At 38.9% G+C, this 25299-nt stretch overlaps 1 protein-coding gene across 1 annotated transcript in view; it reads left to right on the top strand.

Moving 5' to 3' along the window:
* TRIQK (triple QxxK/R motif containing) overlaps positions 1-24497 on the top strand; it is a 64805-nt gene extending 40308 nt beyond the window's left edge. The window contains exons 4-5 of the mRNA XM_086741009.1: positions 8265-8350; positions 19236-24497. Coding sequence (XP_086597135.1) covers positions 8265-8350; positions 19236-19349 — 200 coding nt within the window. The 3' untranslated portion in view covers positions 19350-24497. The remainder of the gene's footprint in view (positions 1-8264; positions 8351-19235) is intronic.
* Positions 24498-25299: the final 802 nt, after the last annotated feature.

The following is a 25299-nucleotide window of genomic DNA, read 5'->3' as shown; positions in this document are numbered from 1 at the left end:
TGCCTAGGTACCTTTATGGATCTGGGTGATGTCACAAAGCACTTGAGAAAACACTTTTTTCCCCATGCCAGATACCTAACTTGCTGTCATTAATAAAAGCACTTAAATAGGAATTCTGCTACTGTATATGAGATGATAGAGCCCAGTTTTGAGGAGTCCCAGAGCGCACAGGAAAAAAATATATTCCCTCCTATTAAAAAACAAAATACTGTAAAGTTATGGAATTGTTGAAAGTACAAACTGATTTGATCTTTTTAGTCCATTGACTTGCTGTTTATAAACCCTTCTGAATTCCTTGGGAGCACTTTTCTTACTTTACTACAGTTACATTAAGGTATTTCAGACAATGTGATTTTACCGCCAAATTCTCCGTGAGCTGGCAGCCATTTAGCTGGTTCCAAGGAGATGTTCCCTGATGAGTGGAAAAGGCAAATACCATGCCTGTCTTCAAGAAAACTGGGAGGAGAACATGGACACAGTAGAGTGAGTCCAGTGAAGGACCAGGATGACTATCTGAAACACCAGATGTACTAGGAGAGGCTGAGAGAGCTGGTTTGTTCAGCTCTAAGAAGAGGAGAATCAGCGGAGATGTTATTGCTGTCTACAAATATTTAATAGGAGGCTACAGTAAAAGCCTAACTTTTCTCAAAGGTGCCCAATGGTAGGACAAGAGGCAAGTTAAAATGTGGAAAGTCCAATTAGGTAGGAGAAAAATGTTTTTACCAGAAGGATAGTCAAATGTTGTAAAAGGTTGCTCAGAGGACTTGTGGAATCTCCACCTTTGGAAATACTCAAGACTCAGCTAGACAAGCTCAGCTAGACTAGGTCCCTGAGCTAACTTTCAGGCTGGATCCAGTTTAGAATTTGGCTCTGTTGTGAGCAGAGGGTTGGACCAGATGACCTCCAGAAGTCCTTTCTAACTTCAACTATCCAATTACTCTACAGCTCAAAGCGCCAGGGCCCATAGCTGGCACAGTTCTGAAGGAGCAGTTCTGAAGAAGCAGTGTGATAGTTATGGTACATCTTCACAACAGTGGCTCTGTAGTACAGATGTAGCTAACGGGCTTGGGAACGACCACGGCATAGCTGAGTAAGGATGGAATTCACTGGGAACCAGCTAAGCTGTGATTTTAGATGCATTTTACAGCCTTTTCATGGCTCTGTGATGTTCTTTCTATAGTGCTGGTAATACTTCAGATAATTACTTACCCACAAATGTCCCGAGACTTCAGATTAAAAAAAAATCAGAAACTGATTCTCCTTCTCCACTTGTCCTTTATATCTAATTTCCTTGGCACAGAATCATTCTGCTTAGCCTCAGAGGTGAAACCAACCCTCCTGACTTGGATGCTGAACATCTCTAGGCTCTCTCTGTTGTTGATGATAGTAAAATATCCCCTACCAGGGAGCACTTTAGGCTGTCCTAGACTGCAATCTCTCGCTCTTTGGAGAATCATAGAATGGTTTGCATTGTAAGGGACCTTTAAAGGTCATCTAGTCCAACCTCCCTGCAAGGAGCAGGGACACCTTCAACTAGATCAGGTTGCTCTGAGCCCTATCCAACCTGGCCTTGAAGGTTTCCAGGAATGGAGCATCCACCACCTCTATGGGCAACCTGTTCCAGTGCCTCACCACCCTCATTGTAAAAAAATTTTTCCTTCTGTCTAATCTGAATCTACTATGGCAAGTAAAGAGAGACCTAAACAAGTAATCACCTAAAACTGAAGTCAGATGCAATGGCTGTGACCTTCTATGTCTTGCATGTAAGGAGGTTGTGGAGGACAGTGTGACCGAGCCCCTGCCCCTGCCAGTGAGATCTTTCGCCCTATTACAGCAGGGAAAAGGAGGAGATGCTCGAAGTCAGACTGTGGAAACCCTGAAAAGATCAGAGGACCGTTTTCTTGTTCTGTGTTTGTTCTGTGGGGTTTTGTGGAGGGTTCCTGGAACCTTTGCTAATTCAGATAAATAATCATAAGGACATTGATTTCAGCTTAACTAGGTGTGTGTCAAACTTTTAGTTTTCCAGTAAAGCTTGCCACAGTCTGTCTCTAGTTTCTAGCTAGCGATGTATACATTTTATTATAGATTTCAGCATCAGTTACATTGATGTACTTTAGTTAAAATACTACTGGTAACTAAAATTTACCCAGTAGTTGTAGTTTTATTACAACTTAAACAATGCTCTAACATATGAAATGGATTGCTACTGCATGGAAAATGTCTTACTAATGTTTGATTATGACTATAATACCAGCACAGAAAATTCAGGACAGCAGTTTCTTGGTTGTTACGAATTATAGTGAAAGTGTTGAAAGGAATTTTAAATCTGTAATGTTGATTAGCTAATTTTACTATCTGTCAGGTTTTTTGGCATGCTGTAAATAACTCATCTTCAAATAATTTGTCTGAGTAATTAAATTTACATTGCACATTTCTCCTTTCAAATATTTTGACTCTTATCTATTTGCTTTTCCATTGTGGCTTAATTGGTGTGGTCTATATAAACGGACAATAAATTTATATACCTTTGTTATAAAGATCAGTCAGTGAATAGAACTTGGTATTCATCCCGAACAGAATTATGATTGAATGTATTTGCAAGATTAAAGCACCGAATTTACTTTTTTCTAATTAAAGGCAATTAAAGATTTGCAGACATAAATAAAAGACAATGAATTGAGGAATAAGTGTAGGAGCAAGTCCATTTGCAGGTGAAAAGAAGTGCCTTTGAAGCAGAACCAGCTGTATTTTCATTGAAAGAATAACAGTTTAGGAAGCTTTTCTGCATGTGCTTGCTTGATAGCATAATGTACTCATAAGCAGCTTACGCAGTACAGTATTCAGAAAATAGCAGTGCATTAATTTTTAAAGTAGCAAATGCAGGCAAAGAGCAATGCTGCCACATGATGATAATGAAGGTGGATATTGTAAAGTCTACTGAGAGAAAAGAAAGCAGAGAGCTCCTGAAATGTGAACATTTATAAAACAATAACTAGATATTCATATGATAATAAGCTTGGACAGCAGCATCAACAAAGGCCAAAGATGCAGTCCTGTTTCTGCTTAAGCCTGATGAATTGAAAAGCAGAGAAGCAGTCTTTAGTCTGTTATTCAATTCCAGTAATGAGCTATTGTTAGAATGAAAGAGTAAATATCTAGGAGGGTTGGGAATCTTAATTTTTTTTTCTCGTGAAGTTATTCTATAGGTTTTTTTTCAAGTTGTATCTCAAATGGCATTATCTTTAAACAATCTTAAAGGTAGTCAGTTTTCTTAAATATAGTGCTCAACACGTTGCATTCTCAGTTACATGTAAACAGCGCTGGGTATGTATGCAAACATCCGGTATTATGCGTACTACCTGGTAATGTCTCAGTCTTTCTGTAGACTAAAAAAAAAATGTTCACCCAGAACTTAATGAACTCGTCTAGCTCATATGTATTATTTAGTTTACATTTTGCATTAATCATGGTGTCATTGGAGGTTTAGTTAAAAAGAATACTGAATATATGGGATCTTAGCTTCCTTTGTGAGTAGAGATAAATCACAAAAATTCTTGTGAGATCCATAGATTTTTAATCCTGGTTACATGAGGAGAAACAAACTCATGTTGCATATTGTATGAATCCCTGATATTCCCTCTGAGGGAGACACTTTGCCATTTTTCACAATACAGCTGTGTTTAGTAGCTCAAAAAATCCCTATATTTCACCCTTATCTTCACCCTTTTCTAATCCTACAGCTACCTGTGAAAGTTTTCCAAGAAGGATCTGTAAACAGGGGACAACTCAGCTCAGCTGCTGCTGAGGTCACTTTGTCACCAAAGGAGTGGGAAAAACTGTGCAAGAATGATGGAAGGAAGGGGTGGGAGGAAAGGTGACCTCTGGAGAGCTTCCAAAGGGCAATGGCAACTTCAGGCACTGAAATGGTCTTTGCACCTGGTCTTGGGAGGAACTGCAGGAGGTATGACAAGCAGAGAGATGATGGCTGTAGTCAGTAAGAAAAGTTGCCTGATGGTGGACTAGTTCTTTGGCCTTGAAAATGGAAAGAAAGTGATGGAATTGGGAAAAGTTGTAAAGAAAAAAGTGGCAAATTTGTAAAAAAAAAAAAAAAGAAATTGAAGTAGTTATAAAAAGAAGTTAAGGAAGGCTGACACTGAAGTTTGAGAGAAGAGATGGAGTGATGATAACAATAATGAGAAGTAGAAGAGGAAGGGATTTTGCTTAAGTAATATAAAAAGTAAGGTTTGGTCTGGAAATTTTCCAGTTCTATCTTCTTGGCTTCTTCTTCTTGCCTTCGTATGTTCCCTCAGGAAAACTCAGTGTCTTGAACAGACTTTGGGTAAAGCAGACAAATGGGGCTTTGTCTGATGAGTCCATCTTAACTGGCTTTGATGGTCACTTCCTGGGAAGAACAAATGGCTTAAGCTGGTGACTCTGACAGATAAATGTACAAGAAAGCTTGGAGGATAAGTGAGATAAAACTAGAAGATATTGGGAGCGTGAATATACGTATTCCAACTGGTTCAATTTGCAGGCCCAAAAGAACACAGGGAGCCTGTATAATTTATTTCTGCTTGTTTTCCAGGCGGTAATGATCAGTATTCATGCGGTAGGGGCTTTGTATTTCATAGTTCTTTATAGTCCTGTAGTGCAGATGTCTTTCCCAAGGCCTCAGAAAGTTCAGATGCTTTAAGAGTCTTTTAGTACAATTGCTGAGTCTGGTTTTCATTACAAAGGACTCCACAGATGCCTTTTTTAAACTTTTGCACTTGGTGGAGTCAGGCTGTTTCCCTACCGTATTTTTTTTTCCCTTTTGGCTATCACATTTAGCAAGGAGAGTAGTAAATTAATGGCGGTGCATAGATTGGAGAACTACCAGCTCTAAAGTAATTATTAAAATAACCTATTTGTTATATATTTGTGATATTCTTCATATCAGATTTAATATAACAAATCTGGAAGTATTCTCTAGATAAGTAGAATCCAATCTTAACCATAGCCACAATGCTGGAATAAACAGTAGCAGAGTGCCTGAAACCAAGGGAGAGAACATCAGCTTTCCCTTTTCTAGGAACACACTTAGTGCTGCTGGTAAATGTAGCTCACAGACTGGGTCTCCTGTGCAATATTTACCCCTGTTCATGTCACCTTCACAGCTGAGTCCTAGAGAGGAAGAGGGAGAATGGGCAAAGGGAGGAAGAGGAGGTAGGCTTCAGTAGCTGACTTGTTTCCCATTCCTGATAGGTCTTACAAAGCTTTCTAATTTTCATTATCTAATGCTGTTGCATCACTAGAAGGCAAGCCTCTTGACTGTCCTGCTTTATTTATCCCAGATGGGAGAGCAGCAAACCTGAATTATGAGAACTGAAACTGAACTTAGTCCTTGTCAGTTATATACTTCTAAATGAAGGTATCTTTCGTGCTTAAAACATCTCTGATGGATAAATTTCTATAGTTGTTCACAAGTAAGTAAGAACAGCTGCATCACTTTATTGAAAGTTGGCTCCCAGCAAACAAGCAAAAAAAATCAAAGCTGGGGTATGTCTATGCCAAATTTCAGCCTGGAGTGAATTTTTATAAGTTATAAACTCCTGCCATTTATAATGGAAATTCTGACAGTTCTTTGACTATTTCATAGCGAAAGTACGACTGCAAGTACATTAGGGAAAAGCAACACGTTCTCCTTCTGGCTGGCTTAATCTCATGCCTTAGCCATTTTGATGGTTCCTGCGATTCTTTCCCTAGCTGTTAAAAAAAAATGGCAGTACTCCTGATGCATCCTATTATCAGATATCATTGACTTCTGAAGAATAATGCTGCAGTGATCCTGTTCTGCAAATGAGATAATCATAGAATGGTTTGAGTTGGAAGAGACCTTAAGGATCATCTAGTTCCAAGCCCCCTGCAATGAGCAGGGACACCTTCCACTAGATCAGGTCACTCAAAGCCTCATCCAACCTTCCTTGAACACTTGAACACAACTTTTCTGGGCAACCTGTTCCTGTGCCTCACCATTCTCACAGTAAATAATTTCTTCTTTATATCTGATCTAAATCTACCCTCTTTCAGTTTAAAGCCATTACCTCTTGTCCTGTCACTACATGCCCGTGTCAAAAGTCCCTCTCCAGCTCCTGTAGGCCCCCTTTAGGTACTGGAAGACCACTATAAGGTCTCCCTGGAGTCTTCTCTTCTCTAGGCTGAACAGCCCCAACTCTCTCAGCCTGTCCTCATAAGAGAGGTGTTCCAGCCCTCTGATCATCTTCATGGCCCTCCTCTGGATTTGTTCCAGCAGGTCCATGTCCTTCTTATGTTGGGGACTCCAGAGCTGGATGCCGTACTCCAGGTGGGGTCTCATGAGAGCAGAGCAGAGGGGCAGAATCACCTCCTTCAGCCTGCTGGCCACACTTCTTTTGATGCAGCCCAGGATGTGGTTGGCTTTCTGGGCTGCAAGCACACATTGCCAGCTCATGTTGAGCTTCTTGTCCAATAGTACTCCAAGTCCTTCTCCTCAGGGCTTCTCTCAATCCATTCTCCACCCAGCCTGTATTTGTGCTTGAGATTGCCCTGACCCATGTGCAGGACCTTGAGATACATTGACTGGAGCATGAGACAAAAATAGTCATTCTGTCTTTTTTTCTTCACTCTGTCTTCTAAGAAGATATATGTGGGGTTTTTTTTTTCCCAATAGACATAGTTTCAGTTATTTTTCCTCTCGTCATTGAGTATTTTCTAAGTTATTTCAGATCTTTTATGAATAATATCTGACCAAAGGATAATACAGAGACCTTCACAATATGTAATCGCTAGGGCTGAGGGAGAGATTATACAATGAAAGCAAATTCATAATGCGAGTTCAGCATCCACAATATGCTACAGCGAGGAGCTCAATATTGAAGATGAGCCGAGTGACAGAAAGAGTAGACAAAGGCAGAAGTGTATTTCCATGAATCCAGTATATCACTGGAGAAGACCTTTCTTTTCCAATTCACATTTCAGAGTTTCACCACTGCACTATAATATCCCAGTTTTGAAGGATACCATAAAATGAGAAGATTGCACTATTGATTATGAATCTAAGATTGCATCTGGTTGAGCAAATGGAAGCTTTGCATGCACAAAACTACCAGGCACGGTTTTAGAGGAAAGGTTAAATCATTTGAATGTAACAATAATGAAAGCTAATGTACAACTAAGAAAAATTAGTGGTTTAAAAATGGCCAAACATTTCTGCTTTAAGGATTGTAACTCAGCTTTGGAAATAGGCAGAAAGGACAAAAAGACATATATGCATTAGCAGGGAAAAAACGGAAAGGACTTTTTTGGAAAGCCAAAGCGGTCGTACTGAGGCTTTACCTCTGAGCAGTTTCTTCACAGATTCCTCTTTTATTTCTCTTCCTTTTGTGACTGTGTCTGTGGCTTCTGTTGACTTAAAGCAGCTATGGTTAATGGTACGTAGTACAGCAGTAACAGGCCCTTCAGACAGCAAAAATATCTGTGAGAGATATCAAGTGTTTTGTGCTTTGTTAAGCTGAGATGAATGATTTATGCCATTTTTAAGTATTTGCATGTCCTCCTCTGAACTCATGTCATATGAACACATAGTAATCAAGCATTTGGCTGCACTCTTTGTGGCTGCAAGAGATTGTCCCTGTAACTTTTTAAAAGTCCATCTAAGGCACTTCTAGGAAATTCTGTATAATGTGTTTCTACAAGCAGATAGTGTGAAGCAGTGGTTTTATTAGTTCTTACTTGGAATGACCTGCATGTCTCTGAGTTCTGATAATTGCAAGTAACGTTCAGAATGATGAAACATTTACACTCACCATAAAGTCCTGTATTACACATTTATATATGCATTAGAGATGACTAACTAACAAAAACTGTAATGAAAATTTTGCCGTGATTGAAATTTGAGGGAGAAATATCATCCACCTTTACTCTATTTATTTGCTATCTGATGCTTACTGAACAATTTAATAAACATTGTACTAGTGGATGGCTGTCTGTACATGTATTTTGACTTCCCTCTGGAGTAATAGGTTCTACACTGGTTTGTTGACTCTTGCTTTTTACTGTCATTATCTGTGTTAAGGACCATTTCTCCATGGATTGAGCCCCTCTCTTACAGAGTAGCTCCTGTTTAAAGTGCTGGACTGTGGGATGTTTTCAAACTGCTAGATCTGACTTTTCAACTGAAATAATTGCTGACATTCCTTATATTCTTTTTTTGCATCATTTTCATTAAATGTGCTTTTCTACTCTAGGAAAACAAGATTATAAGAAAACCAGGCCTATGTTAAGAGCTACAAGATTAAAAGCAGAGGCCAAGAAAACTGCACTAGGCGTAAAGGTAGAGATCTGTTTGGTAGCTTATACCACCTTTGTGTGTATGTTGTTTCTTTTCCCCATAGATGTACTATGTGAATATTGATTTCTGAGAGATATTGTTTATGACACTTCAAAATCTAAGTGGAATGCCAAAATCTAAAATATTTATGATGGATTGCTTTTACTTAACCCTAAAATAACTAGAATAGTTGAAATGCTAAAAGATTTTAAGTAGTCCATGTCCTTGTTATGATGCATACTTACTTTAAGGTCAATAAAGTATGGTATGCTTAGAAAATTGATCTTTTCAGGGAGCCTCTCTACACACAAAACAAATGCTTTAACGATTTCATCTAGTTATAAACATTACAATAAACATCTTCCTTCTTCCTCTTCCTATCCTATACCCAGGAGTAATTTAAAGACTGGGTTTGTTAAGTATTGTAAATTGTCAGCATTATTATCTCAGCCTACATCCTTATGGCCTGCCTCTGACTTGGAGAAAGAATGCTTAACTAACAGCAAAACACATGGAAAGGCATTGAACTTTATTTTGGGAATGTCCCTTTTTCAGGTAGGTATGAATATAACAATGACTATTTGATTACAGCTGTGAATATCAGCAAGGAGGACACTTAGGAATATTTTGTGCTATCTGCTACCCAGTGTGCCATCAAAATGGGATTTGTCTGAACATACATTGTTTATTTAAGTTGCAACTGGTATTTTTCCCTCCAATTTATTTTTGAATCAAATTGATACACGGTTTAGCTTAGCAGCAAGGGTAAAAACTAAGCAAAATAAAAAAGTGGATCAAATACCTGGGTATTCCAGTGAAAGAAACTTCAGAAATGTTAAAAGGAGAACATTTTCTTGTTTCTGGCAGATGAGAAATCAATTTTTTCAAGTTATAGCTTATAGCAAATGCCAAGGTATTACTACCAAGCTGTAACAGCTGTTGAGCTGCCAGATGATGTATTTGGTTGTCTTCCAGAATTTGCTATTATAATCACAAAACAGTGCTTTCTTTTTGCTCCTGATTGCTGATCTCGATCAAGCATTACCATGCGATGCAGTATGTTTTCACAACATAATCTCTTCAGTTAGTTCTGTGTGTCAGGTTTTAATGAGAAAAAGTAGATTGCCTTTTTTGTTTAAAGGATAGATTATTAACCTTTTGAGTTCAGCGGTTTTTTTTCCTTTCTTTCTTATTAGATTTTACTTTTTCTTTTCATTTTACTTTCAATGACATGACCTTTTAAAAGTGGTGTTCTACTTGGAGACTTTTACTGTACAGCCTAGTTCTTTTAAAATGGGCAAGTATTTTTGCATGTCTTTCACAAGTGAGAAAAATATGAACCTTGGTCTTCAAAACCTGTTTTGTTTCCTTATGTTTCCTTTTTTAAGTAATTCCTACTTAAAAATGAAGAATAGGAAAGCATACGTGTAATAATGAAGAATCAAGTATTAGTGACTAAAGAAATTAAGAACAGTTTATTTTGTACAAATATATTCCTGCATGTTATAGCAGAACACCAGCTGATCTCTAGGTAAGAATGAGTTTTGCCATCAAGGCACACATGTGCTCTCCAGGTCATGGGATGTTATGTCTCTAGAGTTCTGCTAGTTGGAATGTGCAATGTCTCGGGTTTGCAGTTGTGCCTCTGCCTTTAAAAAAAAAAAAAAAAAAGGAAGAAGTCCTTTAAAATATTGTCTTCTGGCTGTAATATTTTTTGCCCACCTTAAAATATGACTCTGGATCATCCCCAGACAGATCACTGTCATTTGCTTTATTTTCTAATTGCTGAGAAAAGCTGACAGAGCTGAAGCAAAAGGGAAGGTGAGTTGGGCACCTTTACCTCCGGGGATATGCCTGTGGGAGAAGGAAAGCAGGGCCTTTGTGTGCATCCTTCTCACTGAGCCTGCTTAATGCCAACAACCTCAGGCTTACTAAATGTTACAATCCTTCTACCAGAATATGGGCAATCCCTGTAGGATAAAACCCTGCGCTTTTACTGACAGACCCTGCCGCGCTCAGCACGGATGCGAGGCATTTTTAATGTCTTGGGGTGAACTTGTGCGTCTTCCCATCTCGCAGCAAGGACTCTTCACCCAGCTGTATCCCTCCAGTTCGGCAGAGCTTTACCATGGGCAGTGGATGCGCCTTGGGTGTCTGGAGAAATCACCCTCCCTACCCGAGCAGAGGCTGCTTAGTTGTGAAACCCCAAAACCTCTCCCCCTTTCTCAGGCAGGGCTTGTTTTGCTCAGTCCATTGTTGAATTCCTCCAGCAGTCCAAGAGCAATCCTCTGTTCATTCTCCACACCTGTCCCAGATACTCCTCTGTTGTTTTCTGGATAAATTTTGAAATAACAATTTCTTGAAATCTCCAGCTTACTGTGACAGCAGGGTGTTAAACTACTCCTTTTGTCTGTGGCTGTCAGAAGAGTCAGCAGAGCTGAGGTCCCATCAGGTTATGTATGTTCATGAAATTATTTTGAGGCTTGAGTGTGTATTTCTTTAATTGTTCCCTAATATTCAGAGCTTTTGAGTGTGCCTGGTATCTTCCTTTGGGAAGGTATCGTCACAGTTGTCACTTCATATTAACAAAGTTTTCTGATGGTGATAAGCAACATGATTCACCTTCCAAAGGCTGGGATTTTACTCTTTTTATATGATGTAAGCCCCAATTCTGTGCTGTGACACTTGATTTACTTCAATCTGTGTTGAGGAAAAAAAAAAGTGGTGTTACTACAGTGCAATGTAATAAGTAGGCAGCACTTTAAATAGAAATGTCCAAAATTCTTGTAAAACTTTGAGAAAACACGTACATATGTGTATTTACCATATACTTTATTTGTTTATCCAGGTTTCAGTACAGGATGCAGTATGCAGCATTTCAAAATATATTAACGTTGTCTTATAAACGCTGAGTTGCAGTTAATAAAAATATTGTGGAGGAAGGATATCCTTATTGTACATGTGAAAGTACAAGCTCTCTGGGAAAGAGGAATATTTGTATGATTCTATGAAATACCTAACACAATAAGTACCATAGTGCCATTAAAATGATAGGGTTTTCAGTGCTCATTGATACCTCTAGAGATGTTCTGCACCAGTGTCCTGGATTCCTGGCTGTACACTAAGACTTGGTGTAGTATTTAGGAGGAAAAAAAAAAAAGACGACTGGAAAATAGTGAAAGGATTTTAGTCCTTAATTTCTATGAAGATAATGAAATTCAACTGTTGTGTATTTCACTATGAGAGCTGACAACATTCACCTAAAAAAAAAAGGCCCTATAAATGACATAAAATTTTTCAGAACCAATCCCCTGGAGATCCTTCACATTTCATCGCTGGCATACTAATTAGCTTGTCTTGTCAAACTTTGATTGCCTTGTCATTTTAATGCAAGGTTTAAAGTAACAAAGTTTCTTTCTGTCACTGGCATTTAGTACTTTTTAATTTCCCCAATGAGAGATTTTATCCATGTTGATAATGTCAGAGAAGCAGCTAAGCACTAATAACTATCAAAAGTTAGTTCAAGCAGGGTGACCATGGTAGTATTTGGTGTATAAACATGTTTAAAAATTAAATAGTGTAGCAGAGCTATTGTGCTGACTCTGTATGTGTGACAGTAATGCAGACAGTGCCAAAAATATCTGGTGTTTCTTGGAAAAGCAGGACCCTTGTCTCAATAAACAACTCTAAGAGAAAGCAGTGCGCTGTATGTCTCCTGGTGTTTGGATAAGACAAAAAGGGGAGCCTCTGAACCTTCTCTGTGTGGTTGTTTTGTTGTTCCCTCGTGGGGGGCTCGTGCTGGTGGAAGCCCACCTGTTCATCCTTACCAGGTGGAGCAGCAAGGGGTCTGCACCATCGGTGCTAACTCTGCTCTTGGTGGGTGAGGAGGAGATACCAACAGGAGAGTGGCAAGCAGAAAATGGTTTGAGGAACGTGGAAACTCACCTCCAAATAGCTGGGGTTTGGTATGCAAAGGCCAAAATTAATGCAAGTTTTCGGGGAGAGATTTTTTCACAGGCTGCAAGAGTGAATCAGTGGTCCATGGGATAGAGGATGAAGTTTTCTCTCTTGTTGAAATGTAGGGACAAATCTGAACAGTAGTATTTTACACCCACTTGCAAAAACATAATCGACTGCAGAACACCGCTCCATAGAGAATCATTAGCAACATAGTACATCAACTGAGCTAAGGAAAAAATGTTTCCTAAAAAGTGAGAGCTTACTGTCTGTCATTGTTTTGTATATCCACTTAATCTATTGTGTAGCTAGCTAGCTGGCTATTAAGAGTTTATCTCATCTGGAACAACTTATGTATGAATAGATAACAAGACATTCTGAGTTTATTTTGGCAAAGGGTATTCTCTGATATCACGCTGTTCATAATCTGCTAATTTAGAGAACTACATTTGCCAAGATAAGTTGGGAATATAGTTTCATGGCTTTGCAGAAGTTAAGGCCACAGGGGACTATTAGATCATTTGATCTGGCCTTCTATATGTTACAGACCATAAAGTTTCATCCAAATACTTTCTAGGAAGTCCAAGCACTTTATAAAGACCAAAATACTGGGTCTTCAAACCGGCTTATGTCCCTCACATAAAGAGCAGGACAACTTAATGTGCCACCAGTGAACAAAGTCTGATATTCCCAGTGATCCCAGACTTTGACCCCTAACCTTGAAATGGAAGGGAGGGGAAAAAACACATACAAAGAGAGAAACAAAATCAGATTGCTCCCATGTGACCAGGGCCTGACCTATACATGTAAATACAGTAATCATGGTGGTTTGAGCATGTGAACAAGATGCACCACGCAGGAGCTTAGGAGGATTTTCTGTACCAGCTCAGAGCAGTAAATCCATCTTTCTCAGGCTTTGGTCTCTACTTATGACCAATCTCTAACAGTTCAAAGGATAGATGACAACAATAAAACCTCAAATCCCAGAAATGAAATCAATACAATTAGAGGAAAATTTCCTGTAAAAGAAGGAAACTTCTTTTGATCCTATATAGAAAAGTCTGGAGCACTGAAGCATGAGGTGCTATTACTTTCAACAATCTGGTACTTCAGGTTCGGAACACAGCACTGGCCGTGTAAGTCATCCCAGTCTTCCCAGGGCCCTGAAGAAGGGGAGCAGACTGGAAGGCTGACTTCACTGACTCCAAGGCTGGCAGTCAGAACTTCCTTTTCACACAAGCCGAAGTTGAAGTATTCTTCCCAATAGCTAAATAAAAATGTACTTTTTCTTTGAGAGATCTGACTGTAAAAAGACTCACAGCCATGGAAGTCTGTATCTTCCCTAAGAGGTAACTGGAATGTTCAGTCATTCTTGTTCCTAGGAAATGGCATCTTATTTCAAGACTGAGCTTATCTAACTGCAGCTGGATGTTGAGGGGCTGTTGTAAACAAGATAGAAGGACCCCACACTGTGAAGCACCTTACTTAAATATAGATGTATGGCATATATAGTTATATGCTGCAACCAAACCACCTCTCATTCTTCTCCATGATACAATAAATACCAGTCATCTCCCTACTGGAAATCCCTCCACCTTTGCACATCCAGAGATCACGCTGAGGAAGTGGTTACCCCTCAAATCCAAAGACCTTGTTAGAATCACAGTTTTTCAAGGCAGAGACCTCCACTTTGTAAGTACTATCTAGGTCTGTGATACCTGTGTGTATTATCTTGCATTTAGCTATATTAAAATGAATCTTGTTGCTTTGTGATCATATAGCCAGGCCTTTTAGATAACTCTGTAATAGTACCTTGTTTTCATTATTTGAAACAATAATGATCTTTGTTCCATCTGAAATTTTTGCAATAAAAAATTTCTAACATAAAAATTACTCATTGTCGTAGTTCAGCCCCGATTGGGACCAGACTACATAGTCTCTCTCTTGCTCCTCCCACCCTCCGAGAGAATAGGAGGAGATGATATAGAAAAAAACGGCTCAAGGTTTGAGATAAGGATGGGGAGAAATCCTTAAAGTTACCGTTATGGGCAAAACAGACTCGACTTGGGGAAAAACACTTATTTATTTCTAAAACTAGCAGGAGAATGAGACAGAGAACAAGATAACCTCCCCCCACCCCTCCCTCTTCGCGGGCTTAATATTATCTATACTACCTCCCCTCACGAGCGGCACGGGGGACGGGGGGGGGGGGAGGGAATGGGGGTCACAGTCAGTTCATCACGCGTTGTTTTATGCCGCTGTATCATCGTCAGGGGAAGAACTCCTCGCATTCCTCCCCTGCTCCAGCGTGGGGTCCCTCCCACGGGCCACAGTCCTTTGTGAAACTGCTCCGGCATGGGTCATCTCTTCCACGGGGTGCAGTCCCTCTAGAACAGCTGTCCCAGCGGGCCCTCCACGGGCCACAGCCTCCTTCAGGCCTCCACCTGCTCTGGCGTGGGGTCCTCCACAGGCTGCAGGTGGATCTCTGCCCCTCCATGGACCTCCATGGGCTGCAGGGGGACAACCTGCTCCACCATGGTCATCACCACAGGCTGCAGGGGAATCTTGGCCAGGAGCCGCATTACTCCTCCCCCTCCTTCTGAACTGACCTTGGCGTCTGCAGCCGTTCCTTACAACAGGCTGGCAGACGCCTCTCAGGATCCTTTTTACATCTTGTTCACTTCTCATCTCCTCTCCACTTCTTGCAGCCAGGCCGGGCCGAGTTGGGCCCAGTTGGCTGCCCGGCGGGAGGCCAGAGGGTGAGGCCTGCAAGGCCCACGAGGCTCGCACCTCCCCCTCTCTGCCCCCTGCTCAGCTGCTTCACATCTCTCCTTTTTTTTTCTGTTTTCCCCTACTTAAATACATTATCGCAGAGGCGTTATCACGGAACATTCTGCTACCAATTGGCTCTGCCTTGGCCAGCAGCGGGTCCGCCCTAGGCCCGGCTGAGTCCACTGAACAAAGGGGAGCGACTTCTAGCAGTTTCCTACAGAAGCTACCACCTTAGGCCCCCCCCTCACTAACAAAACCAGAACACTCATAAAAGTTAAGAAATTATTTTTATTACCTTGTATTACATGTGGAATGTCCTGCATTAAGGACGTAAACATCCATTTTTAATTGTGATTTTGTTGAAACTCTAAGAAATGGTCACAGTGAATGTCCAGTTAAAGTCTTCCAGTCAGAAGCATCTTTGATCAGCATGGTTTTCCTTTCATCTCCTTTCAGAAATAGCTAGGCATAGTTTAGCATTTCAAAGACAGCAATTTGTGGTGCTCTCTCACCTATTTTAGGCTGGTTTCAGATAAAAAAGGTACAATTCTCTTTGGAGGAAAATAAAAAAATAAGTAAACAATCCAAAATTTCCTGAAAGTATGATATTTATCTATATCTGTAGGATATGATGCTTCCATACACAGTGTCTAGATTTGTGTTATTATGTTCAACATTTTTTCCTTACCTCTGTTTTTTCATCTCCAGATTAATCTTCTTTAAATCCCAACTCTGCATCTTGCTCCATCAGGGTGAATCTGAGGACATTATCCAAGTATTTTGGCATGAGAGACATGAAACTAGACAAACAATGATAGGAAAATTTAATCTACGTTATGCCGTAATGGCATGTGTTTCCTTTATGGAAAAATTTCTGAAAAACTTAACCAAGCTGAAGGGGTTCTACAGACATTATTCTAAATAGAAGAGAATATAACAGAAAATTCTGTTCCTTGTAAAGGCTTCTTTGACTTTGTACTTTGGGATGTGAGAGCAGGGGTGTTATTTCCTAGCGTTCTGTACCATGTTAGAAAAGAAAAAAAAAAAAAAGAAGAAAAAGCCCTGTGATCATTTTAAGTTTATTTCTATAGGACTTTTTCTATATTGGTTAATTATTCATGGTGAAATCCTCTGAGTAAATGGATTTAGCAGAGGGATGATGGGGATGATCCATAAAGTGCAAGAGAAAGGGAACTATATATGCCAAGCGGGGAGTATTTTAACATTTCATTTCTATGCATGGCTTAAAATACAAATAGCAAAGCCTGATAAGTATAAAACAAATTAAAATGACAATATATGCTGTTGTTGCGAAGACTGTGTAGTGGTGTAGCATCTCATTTGCTATTTACATTGCAAAATTTATGTTTATAAAAGTTCATAAACTGGATGCAGTTCTTAAGAGACTGCATATCCCTAGCTGAGAGCCAGGTGTCCTTTGTTAGGCAGTTTATTTTAGATTTTTGTTACTTTGCCTTCTTCAGTAACTCAAAATTAAGGTTCTTGCATAATTCTTAGACCTGGAATTTTAATAAGGCTTTTCATTCCCAGGGTTAATAAATACTGATCCAGCCACCCAGTTCCTAATGCCTGTGTAAGGAGAGTAGTATTGTTATCTCAGTGTTAGTCACTGTAAAACTTAGGCAGAGGAATTAAGGGACTACTCCCATCAAAGCAGTTACTGGACAGCCTGAGAATAAAAATCAAGATTTTCCCAGTTCCACTTCCAAGAAAAAAAAATCTTTAGTGTGAACATTCCCCAAAATTTTGCTGCTGCTACCACAGCATTTCATAAGGGAGACTGGGGAGAAGGGAGAGAACCCATTGTAAAGCAGAAAGCGTGGCAAGTGTGGCATCCAAACAAGGGAAAAAAGTTTTTAACACTGGAATGAATTTGCTCTCTGTGTCAAGTGTGAACGGTGCCTGCATTGTACAGCTTTGTTGTCCACTCTCCTGAGCAGATGGAGCTTGCAGTTGTATGTCACTTGTTTATTACATCCTCTTAAGATTAGTAGCTGTGTGGCCAGATGGGTCTGGGAGCACAGCTGTGGATACAAGGAAATAAATGAAACCTGTCTGATGCTGCCATGCCCTTTTGTGAGATGCTGACGTGTTGCAACTGCAACAAAGCAAAAATCACTTTCCTTTAATATATTAGTGAATTAGATGTACTTTCTTTTTTTTAATCAAATCATATGAAATCGAGGGGATGAGGTTCAGAGGATGATATAATTCTAAGAGGAAAATGTACTTGAAATCTGTCGCAAACAACCTCAGCAAATTTACAGGAGCAATTTTAATGTGGTAAAATAAATTTAAAGTACAGCTCAATTAATCATCCTTATAAAATGTAAAGCAAAGGTTTCTATAGAACAAAGACTCCTATAGAGCATATGCCAACTAGGCAGTAGCATTTCAAAGTTTATTAGATGGCATACGTTGAATTATTGATCCAACATTCTGATAAACTATATAATGCATTCATGTAAATGCAAATGAAATGCTGTTCTATAGAAGAATGCCAGATTATGGGCTAGACTTTTAAAAATGATGCTAACGCAGTTTTAACTCCTTCATGGCAGTGAACACACAAAATTAGTCACAAAACTACCACCAATCTGGAGATACTGGATGCAATTCATCCTGAAGTGCAGGTCTCCACACCAAAGGTGTCATCTCTGCTCCCTTTCTAGTCTAAAGGGAGAAGTAGGCATTTTTAGGAAGAATTCACTTGACCTCTTTTAGAGGACACAATGAAGAGAAGGTTAGATTCTGTCCTTGGACAGTAAAGGGTGTCTGATTGTCAAGGTTTGCTGTAGAAGTCTCCTTTCAGTCGCACTGGCAGAGCAGATTGGATGTGGCATCTTCTGTTCCAATTCAGAGTAGTTGTTGTAAAGTTGTTGTAACTATTTTTCTTCTCTCCTTTTAAGTATACAGCTGGATTGTTCTCATATAGATAGACGGTTTGTGTGTTAACATGAAGCTGAGGTTTGGAGGGGAGGTTGTTGCTTCTTTTTGTAGAGGGAAAAAGGTTTTGGGGGGTATAAACTAACCTGTTCCTTCTGAGCACCTCAGCGCATGATTTTAAAAATACATCTCGATGATAAGGAATGAAGCAGTGCACGTTGTTAGCTGTGGAAGTGGCACTTTCTGTGAGCTGAAGGAACATAAGGATTTTTCTCAAATTTATATTTTTCCTTTCATTGTCTAGCAAAATGAGAGTCAACACTATAGGAAGTGTGCTGTGCTTTCCAGGAAAGTAAAAACTTAAAAATGTGCAGTACTGTGATTTTGAAAGAAGTAGCGTTATGAAGGGGATGATCATACCGTGATTTATTATATCTGAGATCTAAAGTTGGAGCTTAATGGAGTCCAGCCTTAAGATAGAATACGACGATAGGCAGTCACATAATGAGTGTGACGTGTAGTACAAAAACATTTTTCTGCTTCTGAAAGCTGCTATAAATCATGTATACTTTGGAAGACTCTTTTATGTTAATTAAGGAAGATGCAGCAAGTTGCAATATTTTATGGGAAGAGAGGCAAGTGCAAGTGCAAATTGTTGTGCTTTTTGCCTTATTGCAGAGGGGAAGGAAGAAAAGTTTCATCCAATTCTGAAGGATTTTGTAGCTCCATATTATGATGCCTGCCAGGAGGTTGGGAGGTAGAGGTAGCAATTTTCATTGACTTCCACCATACTGTGTTTGCTTCATTAAAAAATTACAAATTTGTTGGCAAAAAGCAGTAACATATTGCTGGAAAACATCAAAATTCACAGTGTAAATTCATAACTTAAATTTGTGTTCAAAACTGTGGTTTGTGAATTCTGTCTTTTCTTTTAAAAAAGGAATAGCATAATAAAAGGACATAAAGCTCCTATTTTTAGGTCAGACCAAAGATCTTTAAGCCAAATATCCTTTTTCTGGCAGTATATCAGACTCACTAAAATTTCTATTAAGAGAATGGATTTTATAACTTTCTGAAAGGGTAATCACAAAGAAGAAATCATTGAAGTATCAATGCTTTATGCAATTATATATGTCTGATGTTATATTGATTTGCATTATAGAATGGAAATAATCTTTATTCTTTATGCATCTGAAAATATGGTACTATTTCTAACAGGTTTTGTTTTATTTTTTTTCTTTCATATCTGCAGGAAGTTGCCCTTGTCCTTGCAGCTATACTGGTATTTTTGTTGGCTTTCTATGCTTTCTTTTATCTTAACATTTCCAATGAAGTTGACCTTGATCTGGATCCAGATGAAAACTAGCAGATGCAATGAATCTATCATCAAGATTTCTTCAGCTTGAGCAAGACTACGTAGGAACACCCAGTTCCTTCACTGTGAGACAGTAAATGATGCCATTTCTTGCAGTCCAAATTCATAAGAAAGTTTTGCAATACGTCAGTCACTTTTACATTCCAGATCTCCAAAATAAGAGAACACTCATGCCCGGCAAGTATATTTGGTTTGCACCAGAGCCAGGAGCAGCAGTACAATACATGAAGTTTATTGTTTACATTATTTTTTTCTCAGGCAGAGAACTTTGATGTCAAAAGACAGGTGCTATTATTATCATGGGTATTGATACTGACTTCACAGGAGGAGAGTCTGCCTTGACTAAATTTAGGAGTCAAAGCTTCCTAATAGCCAAATTACGTTCCTTTTCCTTTCCCAAAAGAAAGCGGAAATACCAAATAAAAAAATCTTTTCTTGATTTGTATTTAAAATGTATCAAAACCCCCTCATCCTTTCTCTCCCTTTTAATCTTTCTTAGTGCATGTGTGCACACACACACACGCACGAAGATGGAAGAAGTTGTAGGAAAAAAAAAATCTTTTTAGAAGCAGTCTGTCACCTCCTATGTGGACTTAATTTTATGTCATCCCAGATTCTGTGTGCCCATGTATCTGCAGTAATCTTTTTCATTCTTTTGCCAACTGTTCAGCACACATGTGTTCTGTCAGAAATGGCACCTGGATGACAGAAGCTCTAACATTCGCATATGCCTCTGAAACACAGTTCTTTGCCTCCTGTGCTGTCTGAACTAGTGTAAATAGAAAGTTCAGTCGATGTTGGTTTTAATTAGTGTATTGCTCTATTGTTAATATAAAGTCAAAATTGTATTTTAATTATACTCTTCCTGCTGGTTGTGGTATCAACTTGCTCTACCTGTTAGGGGGATGTTGTAAAAAAATTGCTTTCCAGTTATACAATCATTTGAATCATCAAACGAATGTGAGAATTTGTAAGTATTAAGGAACCTCTTTTTTCATGCGTACTAATAATTGGGAAAATCTTGGCCCCATGACATCCTTCAGTTCTTGCAAAGTACCTTGCAGAATATGCGCTGTAGATAACATTTCTGATTCCTTTGATAACCACAAGCCACTTGAAGAAGTCGGTATGTCAAAGCAGCTGCAGGGAGCTATAAAATTCTGGCTTTATCCTCTTCTGCTTTGGCTTTGGCATATAACTGAGCTTGTGGTTCTAAAGGTTCGGTTTTGTTCCTTTAAAAAATGTGGTCAGTCTTTCTCTAGTTCAGATTCACTCTGATACAAAGAAAAGCATAGAGCCATTGGTGCTGAATGTGGCAAGGGAGTTAGGCAGATTGACTTCCAGAAAAGTTATTGTAATTCTGAAATTCTATTAGCAAACTAGCTTGGCTTTATCTTTGATACCAGTTTCAGGGCTGAATGTTAGGTTTAGTTGCAACTGAGATATTTACTGACTTGTTCCAGAAATATCTGACTAAGATTTCTTACAGTGATTTTGAAGACAAAGGAATACAAATCATAGCAAATATTATAATGGAAAATATATTTATTTTAAAGTGACACAGTCCCATTATCACCACTTAAAGAACTTAGATCAATACAGTTAATTTTTAAACCATACAGTAACTATGACTATTATGAGTCTCTAAGGATCCACTTCTTATCTGTCATATTCCTCATTCACTTTATGCAATGCAAAACAACTCCTCTAGAAATTGAGAGTAAAACAGTCTTCCAAGAAGAATATGAAAGAGAAGCATAAACATATATGTGCAAATATTTCTCATTTTCTCATTATGACTGTGACAGACATAAAATCCTAACAGTTGTGCATTTGTATGACGTATAGTCTGCTAATACTCGCACACATGACCAAACGCTTTGCAATATGTTGCATTTATGGTGAAGTATTATCTGACACATGGCCTGACTTTCAGTGGAGAGAAAAGCATATTACAAGCTGTCTCCTTGGATGTCACATGCCTTTCATTTCACCCGTACCACACCACATGTCACAGAAGCTGCAGACCTCTCCTGTTACTTTGCATGAGCAATTTTCTTGTTTCATAAAATGCTGAAAGGATTGCTTTCTTAATGTCTGCACGTAGCTCTCTGGATGATGCGTGGCCTGAGAATGGTGTGTAGTTATCCCCTTCATGCAGGTTGTCTCGTAACTTGCTTTCTGAACCAGTTACATGAAAAAGCAAGCTATTCTTACTGTCAAATTTATGAACATGAAGTTCCTAGAACAGGAAGATTGCATTTCCCATAATTATGACTCATAGACAAAATTCCAAGTGTGTAGATGTGTGATTGAAGCAGCTTCCCTAATTTGTGGCTTATCAGTCCATATTGCCCACAAGTGCTGTACTTCGCAGTTTGTCTGTTGGCTTCATTTAGGTTAGACCTTTCATTCACTTGAAAGATATTCTTATGTAACAAGAAAATTTCCTTTTTCTTTGATAAACTGGATAGAATTCTGTTCAGTGTACATAGAAATACATGACAAATATTGCAGCAAATAAACTTTTTCTCATATCAGTACAATAATTTATAATGGGACTATGTCAACAGTGTTTTAAAGCTAGAAGCTCTCACTTTTCATCAAATTATTCATCCTTGGTTTTCTAAAAGGTACAAGCACAACAATATTAGCAATCAGGTCTGATTCTGAGGTTACTAATTTGTGACTCCCCTGAGTTCACTGAAATTCCAACTGATTTACTCCAAGGGAAAATCAGAATCTGACCTGAAGTTATTTCTTCTTTCCGGAGCGCTACATTGTCCATGCCTGATATTTTAAAGTAGAGACTAATTTTAATCTTGCAAACATGTGGCTTATTTTGTTCTTAATTGTATCTGAGATTGAATGCCTCTTGGTTTTTGGACCATCTATCTTTGTATGAGTGGCTCGGTGTCTATTTTAGTAATAAATGGATTTTTACTATTTTTGTGCTCTTATTAATGTTGGATTTGTCACACTGAATTATATATACATTTGAAAGGACATTAAAGCCATCTAAACAGTATAATGTTCAAATGTGACCAGTAATACTCACCAGTTTTAGAATATCTGGATTATTCTAGGCAGTTCTAACCCCTAAGCTCATATTAAAACTAAGTGTACTTTACGAATACTTAAAAGACAATAAAGAGAACTTCCCTTGGCATCCAACCCAGTACCAATAGAGCCCATCACTTTCTACAGACAGAGTTGTTCCCTGTAGCTCCTATCAACTTTGGACAGATTGGCTTTATTATAAAAGTAATACTTACATACTCTTTTTTCAAAGAAAGATTGCTGATCAAACTGTTCACACAGTAGCCCTGGCTCAACAGGGCAGGTTTTTTCAAGGATATTCACCTCTAGGGAAAGTGTAGATGTCAGTATTGTTGTTGCCCTCTGCTTGTGCAGTAAACTGAATTTCTTTCCAGCAGAGGTTGTGGAGGAGATGCCTGTACCAAGTCCTCATACTGTGAGTGCGAGCGAATTTCCCATCTGGAAGAGTCTGTAGCTAGGAAGGCACAACAATCTTCCAGCAGTGATTTTGCTCAGTAAATCTTTCCTCGACAGTTTTCCTTTTCCCTTTGATCCTACAAAAACAGATCTAGCATGTAGACCATCTCAGGATAGAAGCCTCAATATAGTAGTTTTACTAGTGCTGCTGGTGAACATTGCCAAGGAAAAGCTTTAACTCTAGCTCCTAGAGTCCATAAATTTATTTTACTGGAAGCTTAGGAGACATGTTAAGCATTTCCCTAATGGACCCTAGGGATATAGTTAAACTTTTCTTGAAGAACGCTTTATTTAAAGTTCACAGTTGCATATCATATAGACATCATGTGATCAGGGTCTGTCATAGCTCCTTCCATGCATCAGACCAGCTGTAGCTGGGATGACACGTAGACTGTGAGATTATGCCACAACACATAACTGCGAACACACACAATGTGAGCAAACTCATCTGTTTAGGTGTCATCTAGAGGAGCTGACCTAACAAGTTGTGTTTGAAAACAAACGGTTTTTAAACCACCCTACTAAATGGAGGAGCAGTGAAAGCCCTACAAAACTGCTTGTCCTGTTTCCATTACTACCATGGAAGAGGCTTATCTGCTGACTTATGGCCAAGTTTCCAATGCTGCCCTTTCAGGGAGGAAACTGTTGGTAGCAGCTCCCGGTAGAGTGATGATTCATTTTGCTCTGATACGGGATTGTGCCTATAAGGCACAACTGAGCCAGCTGGTGAAGGTCAAATGCATTCAGGACAATTCTCAGTTAAGGACTGTACTTGAAATGCAGACTAGGCAAGTTAGAGTGCCAACAAACAGGATACTATAGATCTTGATTGCATTTCAAGTTTTACTTACAGTAGCATAATAATTAGTGGTGCTTATGACTAAGAAAATAACAATATGGCACATCAATAAGACAGCAGAAATGTGATGTTGGAACTGCTTCTTAAAAGATTTTGTAGTGGATTATGCCTGCACTTTGGGAAATGAATCCATGAGATGAATAAACTGGCAAAGATTTTCTGTGATCTTATGCTTAGTATATTTTTCCCTGAAAGGACTGACAGAGATATTTTGCAACTCTTTTTCCCATCATCCTCTTAGTTTGCTGTAATACATTATTTTGTGGATGTATTTCTACACTTTTCCAAGAGTGTAAAAATATTTTTTGTAGTTCATCAATGCATTTAATTGATAGAATTCTCGACTCTTCTTTTATCCCCCATTAATCACAACCAAATTGGTGAGGAGACAGCCAAAATGTTAGGTACTAGTGTCTCTCAAGCAGATGTCACACCACTATTTTTTAGCTTGTTTAAATGAATAAACACGTTAAACTGTGAAGTATTACATTTTAGATTTTTTCATTTAAAAAAAAAAATGGGACAATCTGTTTGCTGTCCTTAATTGAGACAACAATCCTGGTGGTTGCCAGTTTTGGCAGTTGTAATGATGAACTATAAATATTGGGACAAATCAACTAACTAGTGACTGTGGAGGATAGTTCAAGTAAAAGCCTCATTCTGCATGAATACTTTTTTCAGTGCTATATTTTTTCTAACTTCTATAATTGTTATACTGGTTTTGCATGTTAGAACCACAAATAAATACATAGCTAGTCAAACAATAGGCTTGATTCTGTTGTCTTATTCCAAATCACTAAAAAAGCAGTGTAAAAGCTGACAGCCCTGCAGCACAGTTCATGCCTTGCCCAAATTTTCCATGGAAGGTGTTTGTTAGGTCAGTTATAAATCTGAGCTATGAAGAGCTTCATTTTGCTGATCCTTGGGAAAACTGAGCAGCATATAGATCTTTGGGAGTTTGCCATTTTATGAAGAGATTGTAGGAATTTTAAAGAGTGAAGCCACAGGAGGTGATTACAGAGTTTGGTGACAAACTGAGGTCATTCTCCTGTCATGGTTCCTCCAGGAATGAGAGTAGAACAAAATTGAAGTAAAATGGACAGTTCTTCCAGGAGACAACCACCTCAGAACTCGCTGTGTTGCTCAAGAAGAGAGTGGAAGAAAAGCTAATTCTGATATCAAATCAGAGCTACCTCAACTTCTTGTTTTTCGTAGGGAAAAAAAAATTTTTTTTTGAGGGCGAGGAGGAGATAAAGAGATCTCTGATAAGACCTTATTGCAGCCTTTCAGTACTTAAAGGGAGCTTATAAGAGAGATGGGGAGAAACTTTTTAGCAGGGCCTGTTGTGGTAGGACAAGGAGTAATAGTTTTAAAGTAGAATGAGGTAGATTTAGACTTGATATAAGGAAAAAACTTTTTACAATGAAGGTGGTGGAACAGTGGAACAGGTTTCCCAGAGAGGTGGTGGATGCCCCATCCCTGGAAACATTCAAGGCCAGTTTGGATGGGGCTCTGAGCAACCCGATGTGGTTGGAGATGTCCCTGCTCCTTGCAGGGGGGTTGTAC

This window comes from Chlamydotis macqueenii, chromosome 2 (assembly GCF_036417535.1).
Source record: "Chlamydotis macqueenii isolate bChlMac1 chromosome 2, bChlMac1.mat, whole genome shotgun sequence".
Lineage (NCBI taxonomy): Eukaryota > Metazoa > Chordata > Aves > Otidiformes > Otididae > Chlamydotis > Chlamydotis macqueenii.
This window is presented reverse-complemented; position numbering and strand designations above follow the sequence as displayed.